Source organism: Oncorhynchus gorbuscha, linkage group LG09, assembly GCF_021184085.1.
Source record: "Oncorhynchus gorbuscha isolate QuinsamMale2020 ecotype Even-year linkage group LG09, OgorEven_v1.0, whole genome shotgun sequence".
NCBI lineage: Eukaryota > Metazoa > Chordata > Actinopteri > Salmoniformes > Salmonidae > Oncorhynchus > Oncorhynchus gorbuscha.
This window is the reverse complement of record NC_060181.1, coordinates 11,812,552-11,826,704: the sequence shown is the minus strand read 5'-3', so window position 1 is coordinate 11,826,704 and position 14,153 is coordinate 11,812,552. Positions and strand designations below refer to the sequence as shown.

The following is a 14,153-nucleotide window of genomic DNA, read 5'->3' as shown; positions in this document are numbered from 1 at the left end:
AAAACGAGAGTTGGGTTTAGTGCGTCCTCTGCTGACTACCAAGATGCATGCAGATGTTGTAGTGCGAAGTGACCCAGAGAGCACGGATTTGTTGTGTTGTGTTATCATACAGGAGTAATGAACAAAAGACCTCAAGCTAAACATCTAATGTATATACAAGTTGAGAATAAACCAGCTATCTACTAACGTTTATGTAAGCAGCTTGTTAGCATTTTGTTACAGAAGAACAACAGAATAGATGTTAGTTGTCCGTCAATGAAGTGACATTATTTTCTGTGTTTACTGATGAAACACCATCTGCAAGCCTGCTGAAAAACACGCTGCCGTGGGATGGATGTCGGTGGTGGACGGACACAGTGTGGGTAACGGGTCACTTTATGAGTGCGTGTCCTACGTAACAACTCATTGGAGTGTTGTCACATTAATTGATGAGGTGTCACAGTTGGCTCATGCCAAACATACACACACACACGCGCGCACGCACGAACACATAGGCAATACACATTTCATGAGGGGTCACAGCATTCTCTGAACTGTATGGATGACACTGACAAAGGCTGTGACGTGTATATCTACTCACCCCTGAATGAAATAAATAAATACTAAAAAGAAACCTACAATCTCCAATTTTGAAATTCTATAAAATGTTGGTCGACGCACCTGTTCCCGAACGCATTGGGCACAATAACCCCATGGTTTAATTTAAGTCAAGACTAAGTTCATTCCACTTAAATTAATCAACTTTTTTTGGTAAATGGCTTCCTGGCAAATTGCTTAACTTCAGATGAATTTGTTCTAGACTAGGGAGTCGCAGAGTAAGGTAATGTGAGGACTAACCATTTCATCTTTGTGAAGCCAAATTAGATGAACTATGTGTATTTCGTACTGACCTGAGGATGCTTTTAAAAAACAGGGATGGGAGACTAATACAAACGCATTGATTGGAATTGGAGCAAATAACCTGAACCAAACAATGGACGGAGGTCAAAGAAAACATTCAAAGAATTTTAATGACTGAAAAAAAAACTCTTGAAGCGATTTGTGTCAAAACACCTAAACAAGAAAAAATAATGCCTTTGTTACCTGGCGACAGTCAGCACAGGACACAAACTCTTTTGAGGTTGTTTATTATGTCGAAGCTTAAATAAAAAATTATAATATAGGAGAAAAATCCCTGCAAGGTGAAGTCCCCATAAAGTAACATTCAGTCTAAACCACCATCAAGTGAAATGCATATGTTAGTAAAGTGTATAAAAACAATATAATTACAATACGTACAAAGTGAAATGCATAAAGGGTTGTTTTTGTAGTGGCTCTGCTTTAAATATACTGTCCACGTGATACCCAGTCAGGCCTGGGCAACTCCAGTCCTCGGGGCCTGATTGGTACCACACTTTTCCCCATCCCTAGCAAACACACCTGATTTAAACTAATTGCATTCAAAACTGAAGATCATGATTAGTTTATTATTGGAGTCAGGTGTGTTAGCTTGGGCTTGGGGCCAAAGTGTGACACCAATCAGGCCCCCGAGAACTGGAGTTGCCCAGGCCTACATGGAACACTAGATCCTTATCTCACCCATACAGCAGCTCCAAATGATGTTATCATCGACTCCACATGGAACACTACATCTTAGCAGTTTCAAATTATGTTATCATCAACCCCTGAGAGCACTGGTATTCATCTAGCAAGAAGCTAACATCCTCATGTCAATCAATCTAAAGTAAAGTTGGACTCATGATGAATGTCAACAGCTCTCCAGTGTAATTGCTTGCTCTTACTCTTACACACTGAGCATGCACTATCCCATAACCGTTTGCATACATTATTTCTGGCTCTTTTAAAGGGACAGTGCCATCTAGTGGATATAAAGGAATACAGCTACGTGCTTTTACCACCTGGCTACACCTGGACTAGAGTTTGTAATGAATTCAACTCAAATTAAAAAAGTAAACAAAAGGACCCTACAACAACTTCCAGTAAGATACTGCATTTATTGTTACAAATCCGAGTCACTTTGAAATGTTTGTTTTCTTGTTGTAACACAACACAGTGGGGCCTAAATGTCTTTGTGTGACAGAAATATAACACAAACAATATCCTACATAATTACTAATATCATTTCTTTATTGTCTTGACATTCTAAGGTCCTGTGGAAAAACATAAAAATGAACTTAAAGAAGACAAAGGCTCTTGCTTTTGTGGGCAGTCTTTCAAGGCTGGTGGCGGACCCCCAGTAAGACCAGAGACGGATGAGCTGGGGGACTTTTTGACCGAGATCATTGATAGCCAAGCAACCCCTGGAAGGTATCGCCGACGACGAACATTTGGACAGTTCAGACAGGGGACCGTTCATACCTTCATTTGGTAGGACACATTCAGTCAACATGTGCCATCCCCGGACTGCAGGGAATATGTCATGTAGCCAGTCATCTCTTGCACTCCCATGTCATGTAGCCAGTCATCTCTTACACTCCCATGTCATGTTTCCAGTCATCTCTTACACTCCCATGTCATGTTGCCAGTCATCTCTTGCACTCCCATGTCATGTTGCCAGTCATCTCTTGCACTCCCATGTCATGTTTCCAGTCATCTCTTACACTCCCATGTCATGTTGCCAGTCATCTCTTGCACTCCCATGTCATGTTGCCAGTCATCTCTTGCACTCCCATGTCATGTTTCCAGTCATCTCTTGCACTCCCATGTCATGTTGCCAGTCATCTCTTGCACTCCCATGTCATGTTTCCAGTCATCTCTTACACTCCCATGTCATGTTGCCAGTCATCTCTTGCACTCCCATGTCATGTTGCCAGTCATCTCTTGCACTCCCATGTCATGTAGCCAGTCATCTCTTACACTCCCATGTCATGTTTCCAGTCATCTCTTGCACTCCCATGTCATGTTGCCAGTCATCTCTTGCACTCCCATGTCATGTTGCCAGTCATCTCTTGCACTCCCATGTCATGTAGCCAGTCATCTCTTACACTCCCATGTCATGTTTCCAGTCATCACTTGCACTCCCATGTCATGTTGCCAGTCATCTCTTGCACTCCCATGTCATGTTGTCAGTCATCTCTTGCACTCCCATGTCATGTTTCCAGTCATCTCTTGCACTCCCGTGTCATGTTGCCAGTCATCTCTTGCACTCCCATGTCATGTTGCCAGTCATCTCTTGCACTCCCATGTCATGTAGCCAGTCATCTCTTACACTCCCATGTCATGTTGCCAGTCATCTCTTGCACTCCCGTGTCATGTTGCCAGTCATCTCTTGCACTCCCATGTCATGTTGCCAGTCATCTCTTGCACTCCCATGTCATGTTTTCAGTCATCTCTTGCACTCCCATGTCATGTTGCCAGTCATCTCTTGCACTCCCATGTCATGTTGCCAGTCATCTCTTGCACTCCCATGTCATGTTTTCAGTCATCTCTTGCACTCCCATGTCATGTTTCCAGTCATCTCTTGCACTCCCATGTCATGTTGTCAGTCATCTCTTACACTCCCATGTCATGTAGCCAGTCATCTCTTTACACTCCCATGTCATGTTGTCAGTCATCTCTTGCACTCCCATGTCATGTTGCCAGTCATCTCTTACACTCCCATGTCATGTTGTCAGTTCTCTCTCCCATAAGAAAAAATGATGTAATAAACGTAACTCTTGAACATATAATGTTTTCTAGTTGCAGCAATGTCATCATTTTCTCGAGGTAGATGATTACCATATATTGATCACCATAGCTTGATCACCATCATCCTCCTCATCTTCAATGTGAGGATCTGGGCAGCAGGGCTGTTTGAGGTCATTGTGAAGGAAAGGGAAGCCAGGCTGTTTGAGGTCATTGTGAAGGACAGGGAAGCCAGGCAGTTTGGGGTCATTGTGAAGGAAAGGGAAGCCAGGCAGTTTGGGGTCATTGTGAAGGAAAGGGAAGCCATGCTGTTTGGGGTCATTGTGAAGGAAAGGGAAGCCAGGCAGTTTGGGGTCATTGTGAAGGAAAGGGAAGCCAGGCTGTTTGGGGTCATTGTGAAGGAAAGGGAAGCCAGGCTGTTTGAGGTCATTGTGGAGGAAAGGACAGCCAGGCTGTTTGAGGTCATTGTGAAGGAAAGGGAAGCCAGGCTGTTTGAGGTCATTGTGGAGGAAAGGACAGCCAGGCTGTTTGAGGTCATTGTGAAGCCCTGGGAAGCCATGTTGTTTGAGGTCATAGTGAAGCCCTGGGAAGCCATGTTGTTTGAGGTCATTGTGAAGCCCTGGGAAGCAATGTTGTTTGAGGTCATTGTGAAGCCCTGGGAAGCCATGTTGTTTGAGGTCATTGTGAAGCCCTGGGAAGCCATGTTGTTTGAGGTCATTGTGAAGCCCTGGGAAGCCATGTTGTTTGAGGTCATTGTGAAGCCCTGGGAAGCCATGTTGTTTGAGGTCATTGTGAAGCCCTGGGAAGCCATGTTGTTTGAGGTCATTGTGAAGCCCTGGGAAGCCATGTTGTTTGAGGTCATTGTGAAGCCCTGGGAAGCCATGTTGTTTGAGGTCATTGTGAAGCCCTGGGAAGCCATGTTGTTTGAGGTCATTGTGAAGCCCTGGGAAGCCATGTTGTTTGAGGTCATTGTGAAGCACTGCTCTTGCAATTATGACAATGCAGCATCTTCTTGGTTGAAAGTGCAATGTGTTTCTGAGACACTGGAAGTGCCTCTTCCATACAACAAACATGTGCTCCACTCCACCTCTGGTGCGGATATGAGCTGGGTTGTACCGTTGTTGCTTAGCTCCTATTGCATCAAGATAAGGAGGTGAACAAGAAGTTGGTCTGTGCGTACCCACTGTTACCATGGATACCCACTGTCACCAAGTCTGATTCCACTATGTTGTCCTCCTTTGAGCTGAGCATACAAAGAGGAATGTTGGAAAACCCTTGAGTCACGTGCACACGTTGGAAAACCCTTTCCAACGTGCAACAATGTTGAAGATCTGCAAAATTGGGAGTGCACACATTTTGTACATTTATTGAGAACCAGTTTTTATTCCTTTACTCCTCAGCATCTGCTGTAGAGGGACACTTGATGGGAATATGACATTCATCTATAAAGCCGATGACTCCTAGGATAGAAATCTACCTTGTAGTTGGCCTGGGCAGCAGCATCAGGAAATGTTATGTAATTCTGCATACATTCTGTTCACTTACACTACACAAATCTCCTGTTTCTACACCTGCATTGCTTGCTGTTTGGGGTTTTAGGCTGGGTTTCTGTACAGCACTTTGAGATATCAGCTGATGTACGAAGGGCTATATAAATACATTTGATTTGATTTGTTTCACGATGGAAGGTTCCAGATGCCAAAAACCTCAAGGTGATCAGTACTTCTAAGGAAGGAGGGATAGGCCTTCCCCTAAGAGAGTCAGATAAAAGCCTTGGCTCAAGGTGATCAATACATGTAGGGGAGGGAGGGGCCTTCCCCTAAGAGAGTCAGATAAAAGCCTTGGCTCAAGGTGATCGGTACATGGAGGGGAGGGAGGGGCCTTCCCCTAAGAGAGTCAGATAAAAGCCTTGGCTCAAGGTGATCGGTACATGGAGGGGAGGGAGGGGCCTTCCCCTAAGAGAGTCAGATAAAAGCCTTGGCTCAAGGTGATCAATACATGTAGGGGAGGGAGGGGCCTTCCCCTACAAGAACCAGATGAAAGCCTTGGCTCAAGGTGATCGGTACATGGAGGGGAGGGAGGGGCCTTCCCCTAAGAGAGTCAGATAAAAGCCTTGGCTCAAGGTGATCAATACATGTAGGGGAGGGAGGGGCCTTCCCCTACAAGAACCAGATGAAAGCCTTGGCTCAAGGTGATCGGTACATGGAGGGGAGGGAGGGGCCTTCCCCTACAAGAACCAGATGAAAGCCTTGGCTCATGGTGATCAGTTCTTGTAGGGAAGGAGTCCAGGATTAGGCTTAATCTATGTCTGTGAAATCTACCCACAGAGTTCAGTTTTCAGGGTGCCATATCAATTCAATTCAATTCAATTCAATTAAATTCAAGGGCTTTATTGGCATGGGAAACATGTGTTAACATTGCCAAAGCAAGTGAGGTAGATAATATACAAAGTGAATATATAAAGTGAAAAACAACAAAAATTAACAGTAAACATTACAAATGTCATATTATATATATATATACAGTGTTTTAACAATGTACAAATGGTTAAAGGATACAAGATAAAATAAATAAGCATAAATATGGGTTGTATTTACAATGGTGTTTGTTCTTCACTGGTTGCCCTTATCTCGTGGCAACAGGTCACAAATATTGCTGCTGTGATGGCACACTGTGGAATTTCACCCAGTAGATATGGGAGTTTTTCAAAATTGGATTTGTTTTCGAATTCTTTGTGGATCTGTGTAATCTGATATCTATGATATCATCATTTAACGGTGGACCAGTGGGTCATTTCACCAGAGAAGGGCAATATAGATTGGGTGCTGCTGCCACCTAGCGGTCAGAAACGGTACTGGCTATGTCAGGTCCACACTGTACAGCAGGGATCATCAACTTCTAGATTCTGCCTAAATTATTTTTTGTTGAGTTGATGGTGGCGGGCCGGAACATAATTACAAATCATTTGTAGACTGCAAATTGACGAAAGAATCCCTAACAGATATTGACTAAAACATAATCATTTCAAACCTTGTTTACGTTCGTACACGTCTCTCTATTATGCGTGGGAATATTTGGGAACAGATTTCTTAAATTAAAAATCACTTGGAGCTGATTTCCTGGTGTTTTTACAATATTTTATATCCAACAATGAAAATAAATATATATATATTTTTTTAACAGTTTTTTTGTGTTTTTTTTTGCTCAGGTCTCATTTGGGGGGCCAAATGAGACCACCAGTTGGGGAACACTGCTGTACAAAATGTATTTATGGTAGTCTACACACCCATATTCTGTGCGCTTTATGAACTGAAAAGCATCCCTCATTCATTCGGATGGCAATAGGTTGTGGAAATGACCTTCAGTAGCCTAAACAACATTGGCAAAAGGTGTTAGTTAGCCTATTATTAAAATACGAAGCAATAAGTAGCCTAGCATAGGCTACGGCTTTTAGCCTACTTGTTGTGATTACACTTACTTTTCGGTATTATAACATTTATAGACAGTGCCTATAAAATACAATTGGGCATATATGCATATATAGGATACAATGAATGTATTATTGGGAATACATCTGAAACGACACACTAGGCTATTCCCATGCTCTGTTGAGAATAAAAGCACAGAATGTATTGATGACAGCCCGGTGCTGCTTCTCAGCCTGTCGTCATCGCGTTGAATCCTTAACGGACGTATTAACGTTCCAGGCCCTGTGCGTAACGTGTGTAGGCTATGCAGACCCAGAACCAGCAGCGTCCCGGTGATCTCATCGGTTAACGGACTACTCATCGGTTAACGGACTAAAGAAAGGATGAGAAAGGATGAGGGCTTGAGAAAACACCGTGTCGTTACCGAATACCGTGACGGAAGTGTAATGCAACAGTGAAGATATCTTGTCGCTCTCGCCATGCGGATGGCGCGTTAGGTGAAACTGTAAGCTAATGTATGTCCGGTCAGCTGTTTTTATTCACCGAGAGACAGCAGCATCACCGGGACGTGTGCACGAGACCACAGACTAGCCTATACCGGCGATCCGGACCACCACAAACGGGCAGGACTAACGGAGAGGAGGACGCAGAGAGATAGAATAAAAGAGTGTGAGAGAGAGATGGAGTTTAAGCAGCTGGTGGAGGTGGCGGAGAAGTGGTGTTCGTCGGTTCCGTTCGATCTGATCTTCGCGGAGGAGGATGATGAGAGAAGACTGGACTTCTACGCAGAACCGGGAATCTCTTTCTATGTCCTTTGTCCGGATAACATGACGGGAGGGATTGAGCATTTCGTAAGTGTGTGTTCGCGCGCGCACGCGTACGCGTGTGTGGTTTCGGTGTTTTGAGGTTTGCCTCTCGGGTCCCCCGGCGCAGTGTGTGTCTGTGTGTGCGCAACGGGAATGATGTCACTGCACCTGACAATAGCACGCATGTTGTTTTGGCAGCATTATTTAGGCCGCCTGTCCTGCGCATGGACACAAGCCTGCAATAGCAGTGCGTTTGTTGTTTTGTTAGAGAAGCGTCCACTGCTCTCTTGTCCCCACTTTCCATCAGCCCGCCGGGGTCAGAGGGCAGGGACCACAATTCTCCTGGCCCAGCGCCAGGCGTAAAAATAGGCAGCAGCCGTGGTACCAGAAGGTCTCAGAGCCATGCATCCCTCCTTAGCAACTGGCTGTAATACTTCATGTTGTATACATTTTATATGCAAATATGTAATGCAAGTGGAGCGTCACTCAGCTCCTCCCCTCTCTGGTCTGTCTGTGAATGTTTACTGCACTAGGCCCCATCCTACCCTTCCCCATTCTCACCCTCCCTCTCTCTATCTCACTATCACTCTCTTTCTCTCATACCTCCATCTTCTTGTTATTGTCCTGTATCTGGACAGACTTCCTGTTACAACCCCGGTATCTGGACAGACTTCCTGTTACAACCCCGGTATCTGGACAGACTTCCTGTTACAACCCCGGTATCTGGACAGACTTCCTGTTACAACCCCGGTATCTGGACAGACTTCCTGTTACAACCCCGGTATCTGGACAGACTTCCTGTTACAACCCCATGGTATCTGGACAGACTTCCTGTTACAACCCCGGTATCTGGACAGACTTCCTGTTACAACCCCTGTATCTGGACAGACTTCCTGTTACAACCCAGTATCTGGACAGACTTCCTGTTACAACCCCTGTATCTGGACAGACTTCCTGTTACAACCACAGTATCTGGACAGACTTCCTGTTACAACCCCGGTATCTGGACAGACTTCCTGTTACAACCACAGTATCTGGACAGACTTCCTGTTACAACCCCGGTATCTGGACAGACTTCCTGTTACAACCACAGTATCTGGACAGACTTCCTGTTACAACCCCGGTATCTGGACAGACTTCCTGTTACAACCCCGGTATCTGGACAGACTTCCTGTTACAACCCCGGTATCTGGACAGACTTCCTGTTACAACCCCAGTATCTGGACAGACTTCCTGTTACAACCCCAGTATCTGGACAGACTTCCTGTTACAACCCCGGTATCTGGACAGACTTCCTGTTACAACCCCGGTATCTGGACAGACTTCCTGTTACAACCCCAGTATCTGGACAGACTTCCTGTTACAACCCCGGTATCTGGACAGACTTCCTGTTACAACCCCAGGTGCTGACTAGCGGAGTAGAAAACTTGAAAATAAAAGAGAGCCGCACACTCTAGGAGCTCAGATGCAAAAATGTAATTACCAACGTTTTGACAGCCAAGCTGTCTTCATCAGGGTATAACATCCTTCATCAGGACATACTCCCTGTTATAGCCCTGTATTTGGACAGACAGACAGGTCTGATGTATCCATCTGTCACTGGTTCTCTGTTCAGACACTCTCCTATAACCGTCCCTAGCACAGCTGTAGGTGGTCCCCTCCCTGATATTCAATATCCCAACTAACAAACCCATTTCACCCATCACACACACACACAGATGAGATTCTGTTACCATGCCGATCAATACTGCTATCAGCGGGGATCATCTGTGTGCCAAGGCTTTAGTTCAGGAGGCTAACACAGCTTCAGTTACACATGTGGGATTCACTTACGTCCATGTTTGTCTGAAGTTGTTATCTCTCTCTCTGTGTTCTACTGATCTGAAGGTGTTCTATCTCTCTCTGTGTTCTACTGATCTGAAGGTGTTCTATCTCTCTCTGTGTTCTACTGATCTGAAGGTGTTATCTCTCTCTGTGTTCTACTGATCTGAAGGTGTTCTATCTCTCTCTGTGTTCTACTGATCTGAAGGTGTTCTATCTCTCTCTGTGTTCTACTGATCTGAAGGTGTTCTATCTCTCTCTGTGTTCTACTGATCTGAAGGTGTTCTATCTCTCTGTGTTCTACTGATCTGAAGGTGTTATCTCTCTCTGTGTTCTACTGATCTGAAGGTGTTCTATCTCTCTCTGTGTTCTACTGATCTGAAGGTGTTATCTCTCTCTGTGTTCTACTGATCTGAAGGTGTTATCTTTCTCTGTGTGTTCTACTGATCTGAAGGTGTTATCTCTCTCTGTGTTCTACTGATCTGAAGGTGTTATCTCTCTCTGTGTTCTACTGATCTGAAGGTGTTATCTCTCTCTGTGTTCTACTGATCTGAAGGTGTTTCATATCTCTGTGTTATACTGATCTAATATAATAATAATATCTACTCATATCTGTTCTACTGATCTGAAGGTGTTATCTCTCATCTGTGTTCTACTGATCTGAAGGTGTTATCTTCTCTGTGTGTTCTACTGATCTGAAGGTGTTATCTCTCTCTGTGTTCTACTGATCTGAAGGTATACAGTATAATCTGTGTTCTACTGATCTGAAGGTGTTATCTCACTCTGTGTTCTACCTCTAGTGACTGTTCATATCTACCAACATCTACCATATACAGTATAATATAATAATAATATCTACCATATACAGTATAATATAATAATAATAATATATACCATATACAGTATAATATAATAACATCTACCATATACAGTATAATATAATAATAATATCTACCATATACAGTATAATATAATAATAATAATATATACCATATACAGTATAATATAATAACATCTACCATATACAGTATAATATAATAATATCTACCATATACAGTATAATATAATAACATCTACCATATACAGTATAATATAATAATAATATCTACCATATACAGTATAATATAATAATAATAATATCTACCATATATATGGTAATAATGTGGTAATGTGGCTATATGGGTCAGGTTAATAACCTGTGTGTGTGTGTGTGTGTGTGTGTGTGTGTGTGTGTGTGTGTGTGTGTGTGTGTGTGTGTGTGTGTGTGTGTGTGTGTGTGTGTGTGTGTGTGTGTGTGTGTGTGTGTGTGTGTACAGCATGTATGGAGTGAGAGTGAGGACTGCCTGCCATTCCTCCAGGTAGCTCAGGACTACATCACTTCCTGTGGAAAGAAAACACTTCTAGAGGTCCTGGACAAAGTGTTCACTTCCTTTAGACCTGTAAGTACATAGACAACGCTATACACAATATTACAACTACATTACTAAAGAATACAGCATAACAACTGTTAAATGTCACCCTCTCCCTCATGTCTTTACATACATTACTAACTGTAAGTCCACTGGATAAGAACGTCTGCTAAATGACTCAAATAGGCTGGATACCTTTGGGGAGGGGGGGGGGGTGTGGTAGAGGGTCTTCTCTTTCATTTAACATAACCAGATGTGTTAGTGCAGGGCTGGAACTAAAGCCTGCACTCCCTGCCGCTAAGCTCTTCAGGACTGGGTTACACTTCTCTTTGACAGGGAGGATACAATATAATATAATAATAATAATATAATAATAATAATATAATAATATATGCCATTTAGCAGACGCTTTTATCCAAAGCGACTTACAGTCATGTGTGCATACATTCTACGTATGGGTGGTCCCGGGGATCGAACCCACTACCCTGGCGTTACAAGCGCCATGCTCTACCAACTGAGCTACAGAAGGACCACAGATACAGATCCATCTTGAAGGGCTGGAGTTAGCTTTAAAGCTCTCTTCTCCCTTTCTCTCGAGTCTCACCTCTCTCTCCCTCTCTTATTTTCTCTCTCTCTCTCTCCAGTTGCTGGGTCTACCAGACATAGATGATGATGAGACCTTTGAGCAGTACCATGCAGGCATGGAGGAGGAACCAGAGGCAGACCACCAGCAAATGGGAGTCAGCCAGCAGTGATGTCCACAGATGAGGTGTCCAGTAGGGCTACAATAACTACCCATTCCCTGGTCTCATCACCTACAACAACACACAGTCCCAACGCCCCTGTAGCGACTATAAACAGTCATAATGTATACTCACACACACACACAGGACAGCCTGCTTCTCAAAAGCTTTGCTCTCCAGATTGTGCACTCCCTGCCTCCCTCCCACACACACACACACACTAGAGGTCGACCGATTAATTGGAATGGCCAATTAATTAGGGCCGATTTCAAGTTTTCATAACAATCGGAAATCAGTATTTTTGGGCACCGAGAGAACTGTCAGTGTCAACCATGTAACACCGTACTGTAACCATCCAACTGTAACACCGTACCGTAACCATCCAACTGTAACACCGTACCGTAACCATCCACTGTACCACACAATGTTAACCAGCACATTGCTGTGTCCTTGTAACAATGTCAGCGGTGAAAGCAGAGGGAGGAATAGAACAGAATTGTAATCCTACGGTAGAAACTGTTCCATGTGTACTGCTGTGAGGTCTGCCAAATGCTGCTCTATGTGTGTGTGTGTGTGTGTGTGTGTGTGTGTGTGTGTGTGTGTGTGTGTGTGTGTGTGTGTGTGTGTGTGTGTGTGTGTGTGTGTGTGTGTGTGTGTGTGTGTGTGTGTGTGTGTGTGTGTGTGTGTGTGTGTGTGTGTGTGTGCACCACCATCAGTGCACTGCTTTGCTTTTACTTTCCCCACGGCCCTGAAGGAGTAGGATGAAGTTGTGATCACAGGGGCAAGGTAAACAGATCCTGGATCTGTCTCTACAGGCAACGTCTGTCTACCTGCAGTCACCTTCTTCCACCACACCGAACCACACATGTATCTACAGAGCCTTCAGAATGTACTCACACAGCCTTGACTTATTCCACATTTTGTTGTGTTACAGACTGAATTGTAATGAATAATGTCACCATGTTCAAAGGGATATTCATTGTCTGTTTATTCACCCCATTTACCAATAGCTGCCCTTCTTTGTGAAACATTGGAAAACATCTCCATGGTGTTTGTGGTCTAATCTGTGTTTGAAATTCACTGCTCGACTGAGGGACCTTATAGATGTATGTGTGAGGTACAGAGATGAGGTAGTCATTCAAAAATCACGTTAAACACTATTATTGCACACAGAATTAGTTCCTTTTTAAAAAATTAATTAGCAAAAATGTCTAAAAACATTATTCCACTTTAACATTATGGGGCGTTTGGTGAAGGACAGTGACACAACATCTCAATGTGATCTAAACCTCTGGACCTTGAAGCCAGTCCCACTGCATTGTTCAGTATTCCCCTCTAATCAGGGACTGGTTTAGACCTGGGACACCAGGTGGGTGATTCCCCTCTAATCAGGGACAGAATTAGACCTGGGACACCAGGTGGGTGATTCCCCTCTAATCAGGGACTGGTTTAGACCTGGGACACCAGGTGGGTGATTCCCCTCTAATCAGGGACTGGTTTAGACCTGGGACACCAGGTGGGTGATTCCCCTCTAATCAGGGACTGGTTTAATCAGGGACTGAATTAGACCTGGGACACCAGGTGGGTGATTCCCCTCTAATCAGGGACTGGTTTAGACCTGGGACACCAGGTGGGTGATTCCCCTCTAATCAGGGACAGAATTAGACCTGGGACACCAGATGGGTGATTCCCCTCTAATCAGGGACTGGTTTAGACCTGGGACACCAGGTGGGTGATTCCCCTCTAATCAGGGACTGGTTTAGACCTGGGACACCAGGTGGGTGATTCCCCCTAATCAGGGACTGGTTTAATCAGGGACAGAATTAGACCTGGGACACCAGGTGGGTGATTCCCCTCTAATCAGGGACTGATTTAGACCTGGGACACCAGGTGGGTGATTCCCCTCTAATCAGGGACTGGTTTAGACCTGGGATTTAGACCTGGGACACCAGGTGGGTGATTCCCCTCTAATCAGGGACTGGTTTAGACCTGGGACACCAGGTGGGTGATTCCCCTCTAATCAGGGACTGGTTTAGACCTGGGACACCAGGTGGGTGATTCCCCTCTAATCAGGGACTGGTTTAGACCTGGGACACCAGGTGGGTGATTCCCCTCTAATCAGGGACTGGTTTAGACCTGGGACACCAGGTGGGTGATTCCCCTCTAATCAGGGACTGGTTTAGACCTGGGACACCCTAATCAAGGACTGATTTAGACCTGGGACACCTGGGTGATTCCCCTCTAATCAGGGAATCAGGGACTGGTTTAGACCTGGGACACCAGGTGGGTGATTCCCCTCTAATCAGGGACTGATTTAGACCT

The 14,153-nt window shown here is 44.5% G+C and overlaps 1 protein-coding gene across 1 annotated transcript; it reads left to right on the top strand.

Moving 5' to 3' along the window:
* Nucleotides 1-7,327: 7,327 nt before the first annotated feature.
* Nucleotides 7,328-13,282, top strand: LOC124042688 (maturin-like). Its single transcript, XM_046360776.1, has 3 exons — nt 7,328-7,903; nt 10,996-11,118; nt 11,733-13,282. Exons 1-3 carry the CDS (start codon nt 7,733-7,735, stop codon nt 11,841-11,843), a joined length of 405 nt encoding a protein of 134 aa, XP_046216732.1. The 5' UTR covers nt 7,328-7,732; the 3' UTR covers nt 11,844-13,282.
* Nucleotides 13,283-14,153: the final 871 nt, after the last annotated feature.

Excerpts from the sequence above, each read along its gene's own strand:
- LOC124042688 (XM_046360776.1), top strand. The coding sequence starts at position 7,733 with ATGGAGTTTAAGCAGCTGGTGGAGGTGGCGGAGAAGTGGTGTTCGTCG. Across the intron at positions 7,904-10,995 it reads CGGGAGGGATTGAGCATTTC|CATGTATGGAGTGAGAGTGA; the intron begins GTAAGTGTGTGT and ends GTGTGTGTACAG. Across the intron at positions 11,119-11,732 it reads TGTTCACTTCCTTTAGACCT|TTGCTGGGTCTACCAGACAT; the intron begins GTAAGTACATAG and ends CTCTCTCTCCAG.